This window comes from Bubalus bubalis, chromosome 1 (genome assembly GCF_019923935.1).
Source record: "Bubalus bubalis isolate 160015118507 breed Murrah chromosome 1, NDDB_SH_1, whole genome shotgun sequence".
Taxonomy (NCBI): Eukaryota; Metazoa; Chordata; class Mammalia; order Artiodactyla; family Bovidae; genus Bubalus; species Bubalus bubalis.
This window is the reverse complement of record NC_059157.1, coordinates 163,347,606-163,371,116: the sequence shown is the minus strand read 5'-3', so window position 1 is coordinate 163,371,116 and position 23,511 is coordinate 163,347,606. Positions and strand designations below refer to the sequence as shown.

General features: G+C 36.9%; 1 protein-coding gene across 2 annotated transcripts in view; it reads left to right on the top strand.

Annotated features, from left to right (window-relative positions):
• RNF13 (ring finger protein 13) overlaps positions 1 to 23,511 on the top strand; it is a 130,187-nt gene that overhangs the window by 15,134 nt on the left and 91,542 nt on the right. For both annotated transcript variants that reach the window (XM_025290008.3, XM_006063113.4), the window contains exons 2-3: positions 10,129 to 10,258; positions 16,582 to 16,662. In XM_025290008.3, the coding sequence (XP_025145793.1) occupies positions 10,145 to 10,258; positions 16,582 to 16,662 (195 nt within the window). In that variant the 5' untranslated portion in view covers positions 10,129 to 10,144. The remainder of the gene's footprint in view (positions 1 to 10,128; positions 10,259 to 16,581; positions 16,663 to 23,511) is intronic.

The window sequence follows — 23,511 nt, the reverse complement described above, 5'->3', positions numbered from 1 at the left end:
GAAGCTCCGGGTTTGAGGAGGGGACTCTTCTCCCAAGTTAGTCTTTTTGGGTACTCTCCCTCAGCCTTATTTTTCCCATCAGAATTTTAATTATTTTTCTTTAAAAAATTACAGATGGCTTTATTGACTTACAACTGGCAAATAATACATATTTAAAGCTTATGCTTTTATTAGCTTTGACATATTTGTATAACTGTGAAACCATCGCCATACTGAAGTTAATGTTTTTGTTTGGTATATGTTATATAAAATGAAATAAACTTTAGAAAGTTTATTTTGAAATGTGCAGGTAAGTGTAAAATAAAATCATGAGAGTCCCACCACCCAGAGTTTACACATACATGTTAACAGGTTGTTTTATTTCATAGTATTTATGCATCTTATTAATGTAAACATGAAATATTTTTAACAGTAATACACAAAAGAAGCCAAGACCCGAGTCTTGAAGTGATATTTTAAGAAGCAATTGTTATTATCAGTGCGAATGGGATGCCTTAATCTGGCACCCCATACTCTTACACCATTGATTTAGTAGGATAAATTTCATGCCCCAAACAGTGTATGGGGCATTGGGCATGCTCAGCTTTTTGTTCAGAAATTATGCATAAATTAAAGGAAAAGGGTGGAGTGGGAATAATGGATATGAGAATTGGTTCATTTATTCTAGTATTTACACTTAGAAATTGAGTCCCCTAAAATAGGAAACTGGAATGATAATACAAGTTACTTTTCGCTGCAGTGTTTTTGTTTTACTTGACAGGGTTGTTCTGAGGATTAGATGGAAAAACATTCACATCAAATACTTGGCAGAGTGCTTATGTCAAAATTAGTAAGTTCTCTACTGATCTGTGTATAGTGGTGATACTGATATTTGTGTGAAGCATCATAAAAAAATTTGATTCAGAAGATTGATATTTTGAAGTGTAGATACACTGGGCATGAAGTATTGATGCATTTTTTAAAATATTGACTTATTTGGCTGTGCCCGGTCTTGGTTGTGGCATTGGGGATCTTCAGTTTTAGTTGCAGCATGTGGGACCTTTAGCTGTAGCATGTGAACTCTTAGTTCCCTGACCAGGGTGCATGGAGTCTGAGCGCTGGAAGCTCACCGTCTTAACCACTGGACCACCAGGGAAGTCTCTGCTGGGCCTGATTTGATACCCTAGAAAACCATAATTTTCTAGAATGTTTCTCCAAATGATGCTTAAGAGTCTAATGTTAGGAAAGCAGTTCATTGTCAATTGTCTCTCTTGGTTGCTGCGTGGCTTGTTGCTGGGGTTGGCATGGGCACTGGTGACAACAGTGGTATTGAAGAGAAATATGTTTATTTTTTGTTTACGTTCCTACTTCCCTCCCTGCCTTCTTTCTCTTCCTCCCTTCCTTTCTCTCTCCTTTTTCTTGCTCTAATTTGACCCTCTACCCCACTCCTCTTTGACTTACAAGAAGTTTATAAATAATGACTTGCTATAGTATTTGCCAATCTATAGTTGAGAACAGTGTTTTTCAGATTTGGCTTGATCATGTGGATTCACTAGGGGACGTTTTTAAGAAGTAAAATTATAAGTCTTCTGTCTGAATCTCTGGGGAGGGACCTGGGAATATTTATTTTTACACAAGCCCCTGGATGATATGTACTATAGACACATTGCTAAGTCGATTCAGTCGTGTCCAACTCTGTGCAACTCCATAGACGGCAGCCCACCAGGCTCCCCTGTCCCTGGGATTCTCCAGGCAAGAACACTGGAGTGGGTTGCCATTTCCTTCTCCAATGCATGAAAGTGAAAAGTGAAGGTGAAGTTGCTCAGCCGTGTCCTACTCTGTGCGACCCCATGGACTGCGGCCCACCAGGCTCCTCTGTCCATGGGATTTTCCAGGCAAGAGTGCTGGAGTGGGGTGCCATTGCCTTCTCTGATAGACACATTACTAGATCCCATCTCACATCCACTGAATGAGAAGATAACAACTCTGGGTTGAACATTCTGGTTTTTAGTAGTTGCTTGTTGTTTGTTGATTTGGTATGTGTGATCTTAATAGGCTTCTGCTTGCTAGCTTTCATAATATCTCCATGTCATCAGAAAAACAAAGCAAAACAGTCTTCTTTTAAAGGCAAGCTGCTTTATTTTTGCTTTTTTTCCTTTTAAAAATAGAGGGAGATTTCCCTGGTGGTCCAGTGGTTAAGACTGCGAGCTTCCAATGTGGGGGGCATGGTTTTATCCCTGATTGAGGAACTAGGATCCCACTTACAGCATTGCGTGGCCAAAAAAAAAAAAAAATTCGATATCATAGATAGAAGAAAATGCATAAAACATTTGTATATGGCTTCAAGAACAATTATAATGCAAATTCCCATCTCATCACAGCCCAGGTTGAGGTGTGGACTGTTGCTGGCATCCCAGAAGCATCTGTTTCTTGGTCACACCCACTTCCTTACCTTTCTTGCCCTCAAGGTATCACAATCTTGATTTTTATGATGATAATGTCCTCATTTTTCTCTACCTTTTTACCTCTTAAATATGAATCTGTACAGAATATCTTCTATTTTGTCTTTTAAAGAACTTCATGTGAGTAGAATCATAGTGTTCGCCTTTTTGTGACTTGCTTCCTTTGCTCAGGGTTATTCTTATGAAATTCATCTGTATTAGTCATACAGCTGTGATTTGTTTTCCTTATTGTAGGGAACTACATTATATGCCCATGCAAAAATTTAATTCTACTTTAATGTATAATGCTCAATAAAGTTTATTATCAAAAAGGATAACTCATTGCTTATGTCTGTATAAGGACAAGGGAGGTAATAGATTGGAGGAAGAACAGGACCTGACTTTTCGCCACTTAATAGTAGAAATATCCTTGATTATATTATGTCGATGTATTTTTAAATTGAGGTAACATTGGATTATGCTTACATTATATTTCATGCTTACATTATTTTTTGATCTCTGTACATAGTACAGGATGCTCACCACTGAAAGTTTGGTTTTCATCTGTCACCTTGCATTTGACCCATTTTCCCATTTTGTCTTTCGTCAGCCTCTTTCCACTCTGGTAACTACTGATCGGTTCTCCGTATCTGTGCATTTGTTTTATCTTCATTTGGTTTGTTCCTTTAGTTGGTTAGTTACAATCCACATCGCGTGAAATCATATAGTACTTCTCTTTCTCCATCTGACTTATTTCACTTACATAATATCCTCAAGGTCCATGTGTCTTGTTGTAAGTGGTAAGACTTCATTTTTTTTTTTTAATGGCTGAGCAGTATTCTGTATGCTTACCAAATCTTTTTTATCCATGTGTTGCTAGGCATTTAGGTTGTTTCATATCTTGGTTATTATAAATAATGCTGCAGTGAACATAGGGGTACATATATCTTTTTGAATTAGTGTTTTCATATTCTTTGGATAAATATCCAAAAGTGTAGCTGGATCATATGGTAGTTCTCTTAATTTTTTGAGGCCTCTCCATATTATTTTCCATATTATTTCCATAAAATGACTGCATCAATTTACATTCCCAGTAACAGTGTTTGAGGGTTCACTTTTCTCCACGTCTTCACTAACACTTATTATTGCTTGCCTTTTTGATAATAGTCATTCTGATGGGTGTGAGGTGTTATCTCATTGTGGTTTTGATTTGCATTTCCCTGATAATTAGTGATGTTGATCATCTCTTCATATGCCTTTTCGTCATCTGTGTGTCTTCTTTGGAAAGATGTTGCTTCATATCCTGTGTTCATGTCATCTGCAAATAGTGATGGTTTTACTTCTTCCTTTCCAGTTTGGATGCCTTTTATTTCTTTTTCTTGCCTAATTGCTCTGGCTAGGACTTCCAGTACTATGTTGAATAAGAGTGGCAAAAGTGGGCATTTTGTCTGATTCCTCATCTTAGAGGTATAGCTTTCAGGAATTTTTTGCTGTTGAGTGTGATGTTAATTGTGGATTTGTTTTTTATAACCTCTGTTATGTTGAAATACATTCCTTCTACACCTATTTTATTGAGTTTTTATGTAAATGAGTTTTGAATCTTGTCAAATGCTTTTTCTGTATCTGTTGAAATGATCAAATGACTTTTATCTTTCATTTATTAATATCATGTAATTGCATTAATTTGTAGATGTTGAACCATTCTTTCTTCCCTGAAATAAATTCCACTTCATTATGGTTTTAATCAATATGGTTTGAATATGTTTTTAAATGTTGCCGCATTCAGTTTGCTGGAATATTGTAGAGGATTTTGTATCTGTGTTTTATCTACCTATCTATTGGCCTATAACTTTTTTTGCATATATGTGTTGTCCTTGTCTGGTTTGGGGATCATGGTACACGCTAAACAACGGGAATAGTTTGTATGAGTCCCAGAGGGAGAAACCTGTTTGCCTACCTCTTAAAGTTTTGGTTTGTTTCATTTGTTTGAAAAATCAATTTGTCATGGGATCTGAAAAAAGCTTGCATTGATTGACAGTAAAAGTAAAAAATCTTAGGTGAGGCTTGCTTTTAGTTTAGATGACTTCATGTTAAAAGAAATTAGCCAGGCAACCTTCAGCTCCTCTGCAAAGAACTATTGAGTATCTTATTTTTGCTTAAAAAGTTAAGCCCTGATGTTGTCATTTTTTTCCCCATTGTAACACTTTTGCTCATGATAGTGTCTCAACCATTTCTTTAAAAGCATTAAAAAGTATGCTTTATGGGAACTTAACTGTAGATATCGGAGAAGGCGATGGCACCCCACTCCAGTACTCTTGCCTGGAAAATCCCATGGACGGCGGAGCCTGGTGGGCTGCAGTCCATGGGATTGCCAAGAGTCAGACACGACTGAGCGACTTCACTTTCACTTTTCACTTTCTTGCATTGGAGAAGGAAATGGCAACCCACTCTAGTGTTCTTGCCTGGAGAATCCCAGGGACGGGGGAGCCTGGTAGGCTGCCGTCTGTGGGGTCGCACAGAGTCGGACACGACTGAAGCGACTTAGCAGCAGCAGCAGCAGCAACTGTAGATATGTTCAGTAGTTCTCAGTTGAACTCTTAGAAGTCATATTATGAAGTTATTGATATATTCACTTGTATGAATTGAGAACACTGTTCTGGAGGAAATTTTATAGTATAATAGATAGGTAAACAACATGACGAGCACATTGGGTTTTAAAATTTTTTTACAAGTCTTTACTAAAATGTGATTTGGCTATTATAAATTTTACAGTAAAATAGTTAACTAGCTGTTTCAGATTTTTTTCTGTTAGTGCTTTCTATAGTACATACTCTTTTGATGTGGTTTTGAAGTATAAGATACATTTTTGGAGAAAAATAAATTGAAATTACTACCTAGTAAATCATTTTTCAAGTTAGGAAAAGATTACCATTATTTTAGCAGTGGGTTATTTTGGTCAAGTTTTTGAAATCCTAGTGATACGCAAGAATAGTTTGAGAACCAATGGAATATGAGCTTATTCAGAGTCATTCTTATGGAGATGGTTAGCTGTTTTATGAGTGTTTTTTGGCACTGAGCCAGTTGATGTCAGATATGTCATCTTCAGAGTTAAAGGTTGTTTGAAAAGCAAATTCCTGAAAGTAATGTTGGTCTTAAACACTTACTAAATGCATCTCCATCTGTAACATTTAGAATGTAAAAAGTTTATAATGAATTTTTTATAGATGAGTTGCATGGTATTGTCACAAATTTAAATGTGAGGTTAGGATTTATTCTACTGCTTGGGGAAGTTTTAAATTTTGCAATTATCAGAATAGCATTTGATGAATAACTGGCATCTGTGCTCTTAAGCCATATGGATAATCACATGTAGCCGCCAAGGTACTCAAATTCAGAAGGCCAAGAGAAAATTAACAGAATTAAGGGTTGGTTCCTCAAAATTAAATTATTAGTGTTATTACTCTTTTGGCTGTGCTGCCTGGCATGTGGGGCCTTATTCCCCAACCAGGGATTGAATCCACACCCTCTTGCTTTGAAAGTGTGGAGTCTTAACCACTATACCACCAGGGAAGTCCCTGGTTAAGAACTTGTGCATCAAAGGACACTATGAAGGGTGAAAAGAAAACCCATGGAATTGGTGAAAATGTTTTTCAATCATATATCTTACAAGGGAAATACATGCAGAATATATAAAGAACTTTTACAGCTGAACAGCAACTACTACCCAATTAAAAATGGACAAAGAAGCAGTCTAAGTGTCCATTGACAAATAAATGGATAAATAATATGTGGTATATGTATATACAATGAAATATTGCTTAGCTATTAAAAAGAATGAAATAATGCCATTTGCAGCAACATGGATGGACCTGGAGATTGTCATATTCAGTGAAGTAAGTCAGAGAAAGAGATAATATTGCTTATATGTAGAATCTAAAAAAAAAAAAAAAATACAAATGAACTTTTTTACAAAACAGACTCAGACTTAGAGAACATACTTACGGTTACTGGAGGAAGGGTAGGGAGGAGGGGTAGTTAGGGAGTTTGGGATTGACATGTATACTCTGCTGTATTTAAAATGGATAACCAACAAGGACTGACTGTATAGCACAGGGAACTTTGCTCAATATTCTGTAACATTCTAAATGGGAAAAGAATTTGAAAAAGAATAGGTACATGTGTATGTTTAACTGAATCACTTTGCTTTACACCTGAAACTAACATAACATTGTTAACCAACTATACTCCAATATAAAATAAAAAGTTTAAAGCAAGAAGCTAATCCAGCCTCCAGTAATGGGGATTCCATTAAATCTATTACAGAATATCTGTACAAGGTATCTTGTGGTCATTATACGTCACGTTTTAGACCAGTAATTTTCATTTTATATATCCGTCAGATATGCGGACCCAATATATGAAATGATTTTAAAAGATTTGAAAGGGGTGGAAGCCCTAGAGGGCCTCATGTACTATTAGGGTTCTTGAGGGGATGTTAATGGTACAGGGTTCGTGATTTAATTTTTTTTTGGATGTAGTAATTAGGAGAAGGCAGTGGCACCCCACTCCAGTACTCTTGCCTGGAAAATCCCATGGACAGAGGAGCCTGGTGGGCTGCAGCCCATGGGGTCTCGAGGAGTCGGACACGACTGAGCGACGTCACTTTCACTTTTCACTTTCCTGCATTGGAGAAGGAAATGGCAACCCACTCCAGTGTTCTTGCCTGGAAGAATCCCAGGGATGGCGGAGCCTGGTGGGCTGCCGTCTATGGGGTGCACAGAGTCGGACACGACTGAAGTGACTTAGCAGCAGCAGCAGCAGCAGTAATTAGGAAAATACTCATAAGGCAGTAAATGAAAATAATAGTTAACAAAACATGTATAGTGTAGTGTATTCCAGTTTTGCTAAATATATATGTTTAAATTTGCATATAGCTAAAAGAATGGGAGGTTATACCTCAAAATATAGACACTGGTTATTCTTTTATTTGGTGATTATGAATGATTTCAATTTTTCTCCCATTTTCTACAGTGGAATTAGAATAAGAATTAGTTTTGTAAATAGACTTTAGAAACTCCTGAATGTGTTATTTTGAAAAAGGCGGCAAAAGCAAAAACGAATAGCCAAAACCTACTTGATGTTATTAAAAACACACACAGACACACACACAGCAAAAGAAGTTGATACCACAGTGACCACTGTGCCATGAGCATTGGACTGAAGTCCTTGAGTGCCTGTTTGAGCATAGGTCCATTCCTCTACCTTTTGGACACTGGCCTTGGGTATTGATGCTGTTTTCAGTTGGGCTTTAGCATGTAGACTTCAGAGGCAGAGTGCCTGGGATTGAATACTGGCTCTGCTATTACTCATTGTTTGATCTTGGACAAGTTACTTAATAGGGCCCGAGTTTTCCCAACTATGGAATGACACCTAATAGTGTGTTGTTAGGATTAGATGAGTTAAATTCAATAACATGCCTAGAGCAATGCCTGGCACTTAGTAAGTGGTCACTTATAGTTGTTGGGATTATTATTATTCCTATCATTAGAGTTATTTTCCCTCTAAACTCTCTCTTCCTCTCCCTCCTCTAAAGTTAGCTGGGAATTCCAAAAATTTACGAGTGAAGTCATACTTCTTATTCACCTTTGCCAAACAGGTCAGTGGTCAGTATATTGTATACTAATTCTTTCTAGTAAAATTTAGTAGCAGCCACACTTTATTTTATAAGGATTTTTATGTTTTTATGGTGTGATTTCTGCCCAGAAATGGTATACTGTGGTTATGATGGGGGTCCCCAAGACCACCCCCAAGTTCACTGCTTCGCTATCTTAGTGGACTTACGGGACTCAGCATATGACTACTCATGATTCTGATTTATTACAGTGAAAGGGTACAGAGCAGAATCAGCAAAGGGAAGAGGTGCATGGAGTAAAAGTCCAGAAGAAACCAGGCGTGAGCTTATAAGAGTCTCTGGAGTCACAGGAGATATGGTTAATTTCTCAGCAATGAGTTATGATGACACATGTGAAATGTCTACCAAGGAAGCTCATTAGAGATTCAGTGCTCAGGGTTTGTACTGAATGACGGCTGTTCAGGTAGGCGCCCTCCACCCAGCATGCACCAAATTCTCAGACTCCCAGAAAGGAAGAAGGTGTCCACCATAAACCACATTGTTTGCAGCGTTTAGACACAATGAGCTGTTCTTATCAGGGACTGATAGCAATCCTCCTGAAATCTTAAGTTCTCAGATGCCAACAATTGGCCAACCTTGCAAGCAGATCTTTCTAAGGATAGCAGTCTCAGGCCTGCTGTGTTTAACTTTTTTCTCAACAGAGATATATTATAAAAATGTATTTTACCTAAGACATTCATATTAGTAAATCTATAAATCTTGAAAACAGCTTTATTGGATTATATAATACACCATAAAATTTACCCATTTAAAGTAAAAAGTGCAGTTATTTTTAGTAAATTTATAGAGTTGTGCAATCATCGGCCCAGTCTTAATTTTAGAACATTTTCATTGTCTTGAAAAGAAACCCCATTTTCATGAGCAGTCATTTCCATTCCTGTCTGTCCCCCTGTCTCCCTCTTAGCCCCATCCCAGGAAACCACTAATTTATTTTTTGTCTTTGTTGAACAAATCTATACATTTAATATATTTTTACCTTTATTTAATTTCTGCTATTAATGGCTTTTGCAAGACAGTAGTTCAAAAATTATTCAAGAATATTTCTCTTTCATTGTGTTTGAGAGTCAGAGTTTGAGTCTATCTGGTAGTCTCTAAGTCTAAAGCCTTACAAGCATCAGTCATCATCAGAATTGTTATTTTATGAATTGTGATAGTTAAAGAAGTAATTCATTATATAGGCTCTTGTCTTTGCATACTTCATTCTCACCATTTAAAAAATATACTATACAGTTGGTTGAGGCTTCCCAATGAGAATTTTGATACTTAACCATTTAGTTCTTTCATGGCATCTTTTTGCTGTAAGATAGATAAAGATTCGTGTAGAAAATTGGATGAGGTTGGGAGAGGTAGCTACACTAGTGCCATTGGGAGATAGAGAGGCAAAAAGGTGTGTTATGTATTGTTACGAGGGAAAGGACAAAAAGTATTACTTTATAATGAATGGCTATTTTTTCAAAAAATTCTCTAATGTGGGTATAATATTCAAAGATAAGTAAAACGTACATTTACAAATTATATTTTAAAATTACCGTAATTCTTTAAGATTGTAAAAAATGTTAAGTAAAAGGTGCTTGTGTATTTTTCAATCATTATTTTGATTGAAATCTAGTTTCTCCCACAATTGAGTTAGTAGACAAGCTGTACTGTACCCACTCCAGTATTCTTGCCTGGGAAATCCCACCGACAGAGGAGCCTGGTGGGCTAGGGTCACATAAAGTCAGAAACGACTGAGCAACCAATACACACTATAAACCGAGAACTGCGGGAGGGTCTTTATTATGTAGCTAAAACAGAACTTCCTCTCCATGAGTTAAGTAGGTATTAAAACTGAGTGTTTACTTAAATGTCCACATCTGTGTAAACAGTTACGCTTTTGAAATACTAGTTTCATTTTAATGTTAATCCATGTTTATAATTTAAAAGGTATTTTTGGGCATTGGGAATGAATCTATCATATAACTTATTTTCAGAGACAAAGCCCCAGAACTTACTGTTGCTCCTCTGCTTCTCTTATAGGTGATTTTACAGCGAGATGCTGCTCTCCATAGGGATGCTCATGCTGTCGGCCACACAAGTCTATACCATCTTGACTGTCCAGCTCTTTGCATTCCTAAACCTCCTGCCTGTAGAAGCCGACATTTTAGCAGTAAGTAAATTTAAACAGTAAAATTTATTCATGTCTAAAAACATCCCTTAAAGAAAGTTTTTTTTTTTAAGTTCTAAATGATAGAGTGAATAATGAAATAATGAAATCTTACAAAGTGTTTACCTACAAACATGTAAGTTCATACACATATTTGTTACTTGCAAGTGTAAGTGCTCATTTTTTAGTTGGTTGATCTCTAACATAAGATCTCATGTACAATAAGTACCTGATAAATGTTGCTTGTGAGAGTGTTTGCACTCTTTTTGAGTGCTGGTGTCCACATTGATTTACATGCTATGTGTTTACATAGAATCTTGCTGTTTTTTCTTGCTCACTAGTGTATCTGTAATGACTTTGATAGTGATATTTTAAAAAATTGTACAAATGGCCATAAATGTTTTTAACTTAATGTTAATGAGTCCAGAGGAGAAGCCTAATGATTTTGTCTTTGATGGTGGGTAGAAAAATTTTTAGAGAAGAAGGCTGCTCATCAAAATCTTTTAGTTCTTTCTGAGCTACTGTCTCACTGTCCTCTGTACTAGGGAGTGTATATACTTATTATTTCTCATTTCTGTGAAGCTAGAAAAAGAAGAATTAACTGTATCTGTACATGTGATATGTTTGTGTGGATACACCTATACTCTTGGTACTATGCTAAGGATTTATTGGTTTTTCTTTCTGGGCACAAGCAGTTTGCTTATTAATATTAGGTAAGAAAGAGAAGGGCCAAAGTTGTTGCTGACCAAACTTTATTGTGGTCCTCAGCCATGCTTCTTCATACTGTGGCACTTGTGGAAGGGCCTAGAATCACTGCAGAACTTTAGAGAGCCAGGCTGGTTTCCATACCTTTTTTCCCCTCTGTTTTTCTGACATCTGCCACTCCTTGTCTTTCTTTCTTTCTTTTTCACCTGAGGTAGAAGTGTTAATTGCTCAGTGGTGTCCGACTCTTTGTGACCCTATGGGCTGTAGCCCACCAGGTTCCTCAGTCCATGGGATTCTCCAGGAAAGAATACTGGAGTGGATTGCCAGGGGATCTTCTCAACCCAGGGCTCGAACTGGGGTCTCCTGCATTGTAGGCAGATTCTTTTTTTTTTTTTCTTAACCTGAAGTGAATTGTTCACCTATTCTATGGTTCAGCTGTGTGAAAGGTTAAATGATTTTCAGTGGATTGCTCTGGGAATATGACTGGCTATGTGATATGGATCAAAATACTTGGTCATTCTAAATGCCTCCATTTTTAATCTTTTAACTGGAGTGTTATAATGATTAAATAAACTGTTTAGAATAGTATCTACACATAGTAAATGTTTTATCTTTTTATCTTCATTAGAATTATCATTCTCATCATCTTTCAGTCACTCCCTTGGTCTTATGTTACTGTTTAAGTTGTATGTAAAAATATGTATTTATTTTTTTATTTAGCTGTGCCAAGTCTTAGTTGCCGTGTGTGGGAGGGAGCTTTCATTGCAGTATATGGGATCTAGTTTCGCAACCAGGGATGGAACCTGTGCCCCCTGCATTGGAAGCACGGATTCTTAACCGCTGGACAACCAGAGAAGTCCCTTAAATAGTATTTTTTAATTTAGATGCAGCGCAAAATATTAGAGAGAGAAGAACAAGCAGTCCTTGCCAGCAGTGCTGCCTGTGCCTCAGGCAGGTTAGTGTGGAATGTATGTTGCTGTCTTCTTGTGAAGGAACTGTTCAGCATGAGAGCTACTTAAATCTGGTCTTTATATTGACATTAACGGTAGAGGCTGACAGGAATGCAGAGATAGCTGGTGGGGAGTCAGTTGTGGGGTTATGTGTCTAGGAAAAAAGGGGAACCAAAAATTGAGGCAGAGGAACCAGATGTGGTAACACAGTCATTCAGAGGAAGTGAGTTAAAAGGTTGAAAACATTAGCTCTTTCTTTTAATTGAATAAGAACATCACTGTAATCTGTATCTGTAATAATAAAATTTAAGTAAGTTGGAAATCAGATTGATTCTGGCTCCATTTTGGACAGGTATTAGAATGTTGCTTTTGAAAAGCTATAGTCAGTGTTAAGTCATGCTGTTTGTATGCCAGATGATTTTGTTTTTGGCAGTTAAACTCTCCCACTTGACTGTTAATTTGCTGGCAACAGTTTTGTCCAACTAGTTGGTGAGTTCTGAGAGGATATGGGGGGCTTCCCTCATGGCTCAGTGGGTAAAGAATCTGCCTGCAGTGCAGGAGACAGAGGAGACGCGGGTTCAAGCCAAGGTCAGGAAGGTCCTCAGGAGGAGGAAATGGCAACCCACTCCAGAAATCCTGCCTAAAAAATCCCATAGACAGAGGAGCCTGGCAGGCTACAGTTCAAAGGGTCTCAAAGAGCTGGACACGACTGAGACTGACACACACACAGGATATGGAGATGCTACTGTATCGTGTATCGCTGACTGGTCAGTAAGTGCCCCAGGTCATGGGTATGTGGAAGACAGGACTCTGTCCTACTAAACTTTATGTTTCTGGTACCTGGTAAGAGTCACACAGTAGGAGTTCACTAAATATTTGAGTTGATTAATAGTTTTTTCCTTGGAGATTTCCTTCTTTTATATATTTTTTAATAGCATTTATTCCTTGGAACTCTAGATTATTGTTATTTTTACTAGCAATTCATTCTCTTTTCATCTATCTCTTTTCTCTTTTCTTTAACCCAAAAGGAAATATGAAGTTATTAATTATGTAAGTTTATATCTAGAAACATGGAGCTTTAGAATTGGCAGGGACCTTATACTTTAGAGACAACCAGATAAATGTTGAATGTTCCGAGGTCTGTAGGCTACAGTGACTAGTTAGCTTCAAGCTGGACCATGATCTTGTTGAGAAGTAGTATTCATCTTCTGTATTTCAGAGAGTCAAACAACCCAATTTTGTTTATTTCCAATCTGCCCTTTGATTCTGTTGTAGAGATTTGTTAGAGACATTTCATTGCTTGGTAGGTGTCCGGGGGTCAATGGGCAGAGTTGGGAGAGAAGCCCCTAGTGCTTTGTAAAGTGGATGGATTGGATCCTCCAGAAAGGTAAGTTCAGAGCTCCAGCGATGGAATTACAGTCTGGGCTGAATTCCACTTCTACCACTCTGTGACTCCATGTCCTTGGACAAGTGATATAACATCTCTTAAATTTCACTTTACTTATGAAAATGAGATTGGAGAAGAGACAGTATAGGGCAGTGGGTTAAAAGCCAGGGATCTGAGGCCAGACTGCCTGGATTAGAATCCTGGTTCTTCTTATTTACGAGAGCAAGTTATTTTCAAGCAGGGTATTTTATTCTATAGTCAGTCTGTAAAATTAGACTGATGATAATAATAGATGACTTTATAGTATTGTCCTAAAGATTAAATAAGTGAATACCTGAATAAATGTTTAGCAGGATGTCTTAAATGTTCCATAATTGTTAGCCATTTGTTGCTTTTTAAATTGAATTAAAATACACTGATGCTGGGAAAGATTGAAAGCAAAAGGAGAAAGGAGTAGCAGAGGATGAGGTGGTTAGATAGCATCACCGACTCAATGGATATGAATTTGAGCAACTCTGGGAGATGGTGGAGGACAGAGGAGCCTTGCATGCTGCAGTCCATGGGGTCACAAAGAGTCAGACACAACTTGGCGAGTGAACAACAGAATTGAATTGAATTTCTGTTAGGGCTGCTGTCAAGGAGAACTAGTTAGGAAGAGACTTTTTCAAAATAAGTAGATTAAAACTAAAGCACAGTAATCATTGAGCCTGAGATTCCAGAGAGGAATAATTTTATTTCTATTTTAACAGTGAGTGTGTTTTAATTTCATGAGCAGTAGTGGCCCCCTTGCTCCCCACTGTACTAAAAAAGTAAAGCACTTTTGTACTAAAGATTTTTCTGTTTGTCTTGTTCATGATAGAAACTTTTTTTTTTTTTTTTTTAACAATGTGATTGTAAAAAGCAGTGTAAGCAAAGTAACATTTGCTTTCCTGAGGAAAGGCAAAGCAATTTCAAAATGACTCTCACTCACTAACAAAACTTGGATTCCAAGTCCCAGTATTACAAGTACTATAGTTCAAGCTAGATATTTTATTTCTGAAATTCTAGCCAAAAGCATGAAACTCCTCAGTAATAGGAAGTTATAAAAGAGTACTTGAGCACAGCTGTAGGTTTTTCATTTCCTAATCTTAAAAGTACACTTTAGAAAAAGTACTGCCTGTACACATCTACCTTTTTCTTTGTGTTGATCTAGATCTGTTTCCTTAAATAGAGGCCAAGTGTGTTTGGCCTTGGAGGAGTTAAATGGCTGTTTCAAGCTCAAAGCTGATCAAAATTTAATCAAATCAATTAAAGAAGGATGTTTTAATTAAGAGATTAAATGATACATTGTGATAATGGAGGTAAAAGCACTTTGTTGACTAAAGCACTTTGTAAACCATAAAGGGAAGTCACTCAGTCGTGTCCGACTCTTTGCAGCCTCATGGACTGTAGCCTGTCAGGCTCCTTGGTCCATGGTACTTTGCAGGCAAGAGTATTGGAGTGGGTTGCCATTTCCTTCTCCATATGTAAACCATAAAGCACTCTGCAAATATGAATTGTTTTTAAAATAAGAATTTACTCTGAAGCATTGCTGGCTTTCAAGTATACTTCCAGGCTGATTATCCCAGAGGTAACAGAATAAATAGGTTCAGTGATCAAATTTGGATAGTTGAGTTACAATTTATTGAATTTATTACAAACATACAGTGAGAAGCATAGATAAAAGATGGGTATGTTAATACACAGGATAGGGTGAAGAGTCACACTACCCGAATCCTGTGTTTTCTGATATTAGTTTGTCCAGTCTCTATGCTGGGCTTCCCTGATAACTCAGTGGTAAACAATCCACCTGCTAATGCAGGGGACAAGGGTTTGATCCCTGGGTTGGGAAGATCCCATCGAGAAGGAAATGGCAACCCATTCCAGTATTCTTTCCTGGGAAGTCCCATGGACAGAAGGAGCCTGATGGGTTGCAGGCCGTGGGATCACAAAGCATCTGACACCACTTAGCGACTGAACAATAACAAGTCTGTATGCTGCATCCACTTTCCCTGGTGACAGTATGTTTACAGTATAGTTGAGGATGAACAAGGGGACTTAACAGATGGAAAGTGTCTGGATCCAGTGTTTGCTTGCTCTGTTGGAGAGACCTGAGGTATTTACATCTGAACGCAGCTGTAATTTGCTGTTAACCTGCAGAGCTGTTGATCCACCTGTCTCTGGCAAATGACACATGAGGCTAGAATGAGGATCCCCAGTGGGTGTTTGATTTAAGGACAGCAATCTGGATGTGTGATCTAATCCATGTTGTGAATATTTAAGATTTGCATCATCCTTCTGTCTTGCGCTGTCTATACATAGCACTCTTGCTTTGTTCCATCCTTTTAATCTATATTCAAACTGACTGTGTTCACTTTTTTCTGTCTCTGGCCTACAGTTTACTGACAGCTACCTTAACTTTTGTTTCACTGTTTAAATTTCACCTATGTTTCAAAAGTTACTTATTTACCATTTTTGTTTAGTTTCATGTCTTCCTTGTTTCTTTTGTTTTCCTTAAAGCACATTGAACACAACATCTTAAATAATACAGTAAGCTCACTTTACAATTATCATTACTGTTATCTTTCATTATAAAAGTATAGCAGATCCTTGTTTTGTTCTGTTTTGGTGGAGGACTGAAATACTGTAGAATAGGAATCTGTATCTATAAGGAATGGGGGGGTAGTTATTAAAGAGATTGAATACCTTCAGCTTTCTGTGTGTATGTATTTCATTGAGTTTAGATCTTTCATTTTCAGTCCTGGACAAAAGTGTTCAGATTACGTAAAAAATGGCAGTCTTAAAAGGATGGTTTGATACTCCTTTCTCTGGGGAAAAGGCATCTTTCAAAGCTAGATCCAGAAATCCAGTAAATCTCTTGCTTTATATCTAGACCCTTATAATATAGAGAAAATAAAATGGAATTCTTGCTGGAAAATAATCTGTCTAAAAAATTCCTTGCTAGGGAATTGTCTATGGGGAAAAAGTGAGGAAAACAGTAGGTAGTTAAATGTTAACAGAATTATTGCTTCTGTTTAATAATAATTACATGAAATCAGAATCCAATTGAAACAGTTGTATGTGGAGTAAATTTTATCAATATATTCCTTTCTTAGTGGATATGCGTTTACAAAGTTGAATTGTGATAAGCTGTGATAGTAAATCAGAATCGTGGAAATGACAATTTAAATAATTTAACAAACTTTTTGTTTTTAATGTTATGTGTACATTGGTTGTAACCTGATTGTTTTTAATTTTATATTTAGTATAATTTTGAAAATGCATCTCAGACATTTGATGACCTTCCAGCAAGGTTTGGTTATAGACTTCCAGCTGAAGGTTTAAAGGTAAGAAAATAGTAATATATGATTAAAATTACAGGATATTTAATAAAGTTATCTTTATTGCTCTTTGTTTAAAGAATGAAAATATTTCTTACTGTTACTTATAAAACCTATATGTATTCATTCATAAAGGGCTCAGACTATTGACAAGGTATGAAAAAGAAAGTGAAAATTACTTGTGATTGTATTTTATTATTCTGAACTAGCTGCTATTAGCATTTGGCATTTGCTATTTCAGATCTGTTCTTCTATGTGCTATGTGTTTGTTGAGATATATGTACGAATATTTGTGCATATATATTTATGTACATATAATGAACCTATGTTTAATACTAATAGAAATATGTCACTTGGTTACCTGCCGTTTTTAATTAATTGTAAACTAGAACATCTTTTCATGCTAATAGACAAGGATCTGCCTTTTAGTTTGCTGTGACTGCATGGTTTTGCAATATCATGAAATACTATGGATTTTTGAATAATTTTGTTTAATTTTTTTACTGTGGATATTTAGCTTGTCCAATTTTTGCTAATGCACTTTGCCCATTTTTAAATTAAAATGTCCATTCGTATTGCTATGTAAGAATATATATTGAAAGTATTAATCTGTTATTTGCCTTATATGCCTCAGATCGTTGTCCTTCATCTTTTAACTTTAAAGTTTCAGAAGTTATATTTGTGTATTATAGTTGCATATTATTATCTTTCTCTTCTACCTCTGGAGTCATGCTTAAAAAAATCTTTCTGTGCTCTAATATAAGGTTTTTATGTTATGTAAGTGAGAATACATGAAATTGTGTATATATGTACCACAGAATGTTTTCAGTTTGTTCTAATTTTTTAAAATTCCGTACTTAAGTGCCATAAAAATGTTATTCTCAACTAGGATACCAGGCATCTCTGGGTAGGATGTACCAGTTTTTAAGTTTTTCAAAGATTTTAAATTATTAAAAAATCCTAGTATTATACAACTGTTTGTCATTGTAAAAATATTTATTTATTTATTTATTTATTTTTGTAAAAATATTTAAACAGAAAAGAGGTATGTAGAGGGAAAAAGGAAAAAGCTTTGCTGTACCCTCTTCCTCACCTATACATATTTCTTCTTTAGAGTTCATTATCAGGTTGTTATGTGCTCTCACAGTCTTCAGATCCTTTTCTAAATATGTAGTGTTTTTTAGTTCATACATTTATGAACTTGTAAAGTTCATAAGTGGTTATCATTATGTATATGAAAGGTTTCTTAATTTTTATAATGAAACCCATTCTAGCTAATTTATCCAGAAAGGAATTTATGAAGGGATAGAGATGTTGAGAGTATCGTAGCCTGGAGAAGCAGTTTCCAGACTGTTTCAGCAATAAAACCCAGAAGTGCCTCGTAGAACTGCCATGATAAAAGATTGATGGCAGCCACTGACCGCCAGAGAAAAGCACAGACCCTTGTCTCTGACCAAGAAGCTTCTGTGGTCTTAAAACAATCTGCTTCTATGTCTACTCAAGCTGGTCAAAGAGATACCCTTTGCCAAACTGTTTCCTCAAATCTATCACCTGGATTTTTCTAATTGACAGACTCTAGACCACACAGTCTAGAAAAGCTATGCAGACGCTTTAACGTCTGAGCCACCAGGGAAGCCCATGACAAACTTAGACAGCATATTAAAAAGCAGAGGCATTACTTTGCCGACGAAGGTCCGTCTAGTCAAAGCTATGGTTTTTCCAGTAGTTGTGTATGGATGTGAGAGTCGGACCATAAAGAAACCTGAGTGCTGAAGAATTGATGCTTTTGAATTGCAGGAAATTCAAACCAGGTTTGAATATCAAACCAGATATTCAAGGAAATCAGTCCCAAATATTCACTGGAAGGACTGATGCTGAAGCTGAAACTCCAATACTTTGTCCACCTAATGCGAAGAACTGACTTGTTAGAAAAGACCGTGATGGTGGAAAAGATTGAAGGCAGAAGGAGAAGGGGACGACAGAGGATGAGATGGTTGGATGGCATCACCAATTCAATGGACATGAGTTTGAGCAAGCTCCGGGAGTTGGTGATGGACAGGAAAGCCTAGCGTGTTGCAGTTCATGGGGTCACAAAGAGTTGGACCCAACTGAGCAACTGAACTGAGATCACACAGTTACTAGCTATATATTAATACTTTAGCGAAATACCTGGCTGTGAGGGAGGCTGGATAATATAGTTGTTGTTATTGTTATTTTTGTTGTTTTGGTCTACTTTGGGAAGGTAGGATCATAGTGTGGGAACAGTGGTTTCAAAAAATATGGGCACTATGAAAGAAAGGTATCCACTATAGTATTCACATTTGATTCCCCCACCTCCCCATATTAGCATTATGTCTTAGAGATCTTTGCGCAGCCTTGCTTGGTATTCTGTAACATGAATGACCACCGTTTATTAGTCATATTCTATTAATAAATATTCAGATATTTTGGTTTCTTATCTAAGCCAGTTATTTTGCTAAGATAGAGGTTTGGACGTGTAATAAATGAGTGCATGGGTATTTATATATAAAATTTTCTTAGATGCACTAAATTACTTTTCTAAAAAGCTGTACTGATGGGTATGAGAATATCCATTTTCCCACACCCTTGCCAATCCTGGATATTATCAGTCTTTTAAACTTTTGCCAATGTGATGGGCAAAAGAATTATCTTGTTTTAATTTGTATTTCTCTGATTATCAGTGATTTTGAGTTGGCAGCCTTTCTTCCATTCAGCATAAAGAGTCCAACCATCTCTTTTCACTGAAGAACCTTTCTGCTTAGTAAGCTTGTTTTAAAGAGTTTCATTAACTCCTGATAACCATAGTCTTATTGTAGCTCTTCTGTGCTATTGTAAATTTTGTTGTTTAGTCAAAAAGTTATGTCCGACTCTTTGCGACCCCATGGATCATAGCCTTCCAGGCTCCTCTGTGCATGGGATTTCCTAGACAAGAATATTGGAGTGGGTTGCCATTTTCTTCTCCAGGGGATCTTCCAGACCTAGGGGCTGAACCAGAGTCTCCTGCTTTAGCAGGTGGATTGTTTACCACTGAACCACCGGGGAAGCTCATTGTACATTTAGTTTACGTTTAAAAGGTATTTTGACAACTGTGTTTATTCATTGCCTGGGGAAAAAAAAATAGTGTTAAATATCTGCCTGCTTTTACCCTGTAATTATAGGGCAAGCCCAATAGGTGAAATACAGTGATAGTAAAGAGAGTATTCTAACAAATTGCAAATTGTTGGATCATTATGGATAGCTTTTATAGTTGCATGACTGGCTTGCCATTGCCCAGAATCAGAATTCACAAATGCTAGCCTACTTCTTATTGTTTACAAGGAGGACTTGACGATAAAGTGGACATGGCTCACAGTAGTGTAATGTCTATAAAACTGATTAAACAGATGTGTTAAAAATATAACCAAGTTAATTTAAAAGTATTGTATGGTTATAGCATTAAGAGACATAGCTGAGAAATATTATTACTTTTGAGCTTTGTCCAGAGTGTTTGGTTGGGATAGTTTTTGTAGGCTTATGTTCTGTAGATAGAATCTGTATATTTTATAATAGTATAAAATATTAGTATAAAATATAGTAAAAAATTCTGTAGATTTTATAATAGTATCACTGAATTCCACCATTTATAAAAGCTTAGATATGTATGATATAACATATCAATTGAAATTGTTTGATTCAATTTACATATGCACCAATTAAGCTAATAGGGACAAAAGAAAATTTTAGCTTTAATGTAAAAATGTGAATCTTACAAGAATTAAAATATGTCTTGTTAGTGTTGTTGAAGTTTTAAAAGAAAGATTTGATATTTTTACCTGGGGGAAACTTTTGTTTTTGGTTACATATTTTAATTGGCTGTTTTAGCCAGTACCTTTAACAGAAAACCTTTTTTTTTTTGAGACCTTATTGGCTGTGCCTCAGATCCAAAAGGAAGATGTATGACATCAGTATGTTCCTTTAAGTCTGAATACATTATGAGAGACCTGACAATGACATATTGTATGGTGTGTTCATTGTCCAGAGTTAGATTCTCACAAGAAGTTCCTAGACACTGCAGAAAGTCTTTAACCTCTCAGTTTGATGTTGTAATTCCATTCTCTCTCCTGCCTCACTAAAATAAAAACTTACAAGTAAGCGTTACTCTTTTGCCATATTCTTGCCAAGACTTATTATCAGAATTAAAGGATTTCCAACTTGATGGGGTATGAAGTGCTATCTTACTGCTTTTACATGGGATTTCTTGAATAATTAGTGATAGCAAGCATTAGTGAGATGTGCGTGTATGTGTGCTAAGTTACTTCAGTCATGTCTGACTCTTTGTGACCCTATGGACTGTAGCCCACTAGGTTCCTCTGTCTATGGATTCTCCAGGCAAGAATACTGGAGTGGGTCGCCATGCCCTCCTCTTGAAGGTCTTCCCGACCCAGGGATTGAACCCACATCTCTTACGTCTACCTGCATGTAGCATTATATAATTATTAGTGAGATATAGCATTATTGGTCAAGCAGGCTTTTAGTTTGTCTGTTTTTTAACCCATTTTTGTATTGGTTTGTAAATTTTTTATTTTTATTGACTTTTAGGAGTCCAGACATTAATCTTTTAGTTCAGTTTAGTCCAGTCGCTCAGTTGTATCCGACTCTTTGCGACCCTATGGACTGCAGCACTCCAGGCTTCCCTGTCCATCACCAACTCCCAAAGCTTGCTCAAACTCATGTCCATTGAGTTGGTGATGCTGTCCAACCATCTCATCCTCTGTCATCCCCTTCTCCTCCTGCCCCCAATCCCTCCCAGCATCAGAGTCTTTTCCAATGAGTCAACTCTTCGCATGAGGTGGCCAAAGTACTGGAGTTTCAGCTTTAGCATCATTCCTTCCAAAGAAATCCCAGGGCTGATCTCCTTTAGAATGGACTGGTTGGATCTCCTTGCAGTCCACAGGACTCTCAAGTGTCTTCTCCAACACCTCAGTTCAAAAGCATCAATTCTTCGGCGCTCAGCTTTCTTAATCTTTTAGTTACGTTGCCTTATAAATATTTTCTTCTTTGTGCTTTTTAACTTAAAATTGTCTTTTAAAATTATGCCTAAGTTTAAATTAATGTAGACATCTTTTTTGATGTTTTGAGTTTTCTGTATCTTAAGTAATCCTTCCCTACCCTGAGGTCTTGAAATATTTTTCTCTGTTTACTGCAAAATTTGTAAATTTTTCCCATGCCCTTCACTCCATGCTTGGGAGGTCTTTAATCTGCCCAGGATTATTTTATTGTATAGTGTAAAATAGGCCCCTATTTTTACCTTTTTGAAAGAATACCCAACTACTGAAGCATCATTATTGCATAGTCAAGATTTTATCATGTAGATTAGTAATGCTAGCAGAGTTTCTGATTAGATTCTCTGTATATTATCAGTATCATTGGAATAATTCAGTTATACACCAAAGGCCAGTCTCAGAGGGATCAAACTTTTCTAGGTTTCTTGTTTCTTTGCTTTTAAGAAGTGCCTTGACAAGTAGAGGGAACAATAATGATTATTAAAAATTCAAATCAAGATTATCTCTGAAAAGTAAGCCTAGTATTTGGGGTTTCCGGAGATCCAACCAGTCCATTCTGAAGGAGATCAGCCCTGGGTGCTCTTTGGAGGGAATGATGCTAAAGCTGAAGCTCCAGTACTTTGGCCACCTCATGCAAAGAGTTGACTCATTGGAAAAGACTGACGCTGGGAGGGATTGGGGGCAGGAGGAGAAGGGGACGACAGAGGATGAGATGGCTAGATGGCATCACCGACTCAATGGATGTGAGTTTGAGTGAATTCTGGGAGTTGGTGATGAACAGGGAGGCCTGGAGTCCTGCGGTTCATGGGGTGGCAAAGAGTCAGACTCGACTGAGTGACTGAACTGAACTGAACTGAGTATTCCTGTCAATGGCAAATCTTGTTTTCAGCAAAACGCCTTTTGGGCTGGATTTACCATGATCGTTTTTTGTTTGTTTTTTTTTGACATATATTTATTTATTTGGCTGCATGAGGTCTTAGTTGAGAGAGATAAACTCTTAGTTAAAGTATGTGGGATCTAGTGCCCTAGCCAGGAATCGAACCAGGGCCCCCAGCACTGGGAGCACAGAGTCTCAGTCACTGGACCACCAGGGAAATCTGGTACCATGATGTTTGTATACAGTGTTTTTGTAACCTGATACCAGCCTAAGTTCTTCATGTGAATGAGAAGACAGAGAGGATAAAAATGTTGGCAGGCAGATTCGTCCTTGACTGCCTTTCCTCATACATAGACAGACAAAGGTACAAATAAAAGGATTTCCTCTTACAATTAGTTTTTTTTTTTTCTGATCTTTATTCTTAAATTAGTGCCTTATAGCATCATTACCAGTTAATTTTTCACAAACTATACTATTCTTTGAAAATAAATTTACTAGTTAAATTTTAGGATTATTTTATAAGAAATCATTTTGTTTAATGTAAAGATGAGGTTAGAAAAGAGTGGGTGTTTTTTGTTTTTTGTTTTTTTGCTGTGAAGGAAAATGCAAATATTGCAAGGAAATGTGTGGTTGTTTCTGAGACTTCCTTTGCTTCCTTTGCAGCAGATACTCAAGACAGATTCAGGACTGCTGCTGTGTTTTTCTTCCCAGACACTTGACAGTTTTGTGATAGGAAGAAGTCTTGGTTAAGGCTGAATGTGCATGGCTGCCTCTCTCCTAAGAACTATGAACAGTTGCAATGTCACCTTCAATTTGTTGGCTAAAACAGAGGTCAGAGTTTCCTATTTGAAGGAAAAATAAGGAATTAGGGCCATCAAAATAAGGAATAAAACCACCTGGCTATACATAAAAGGA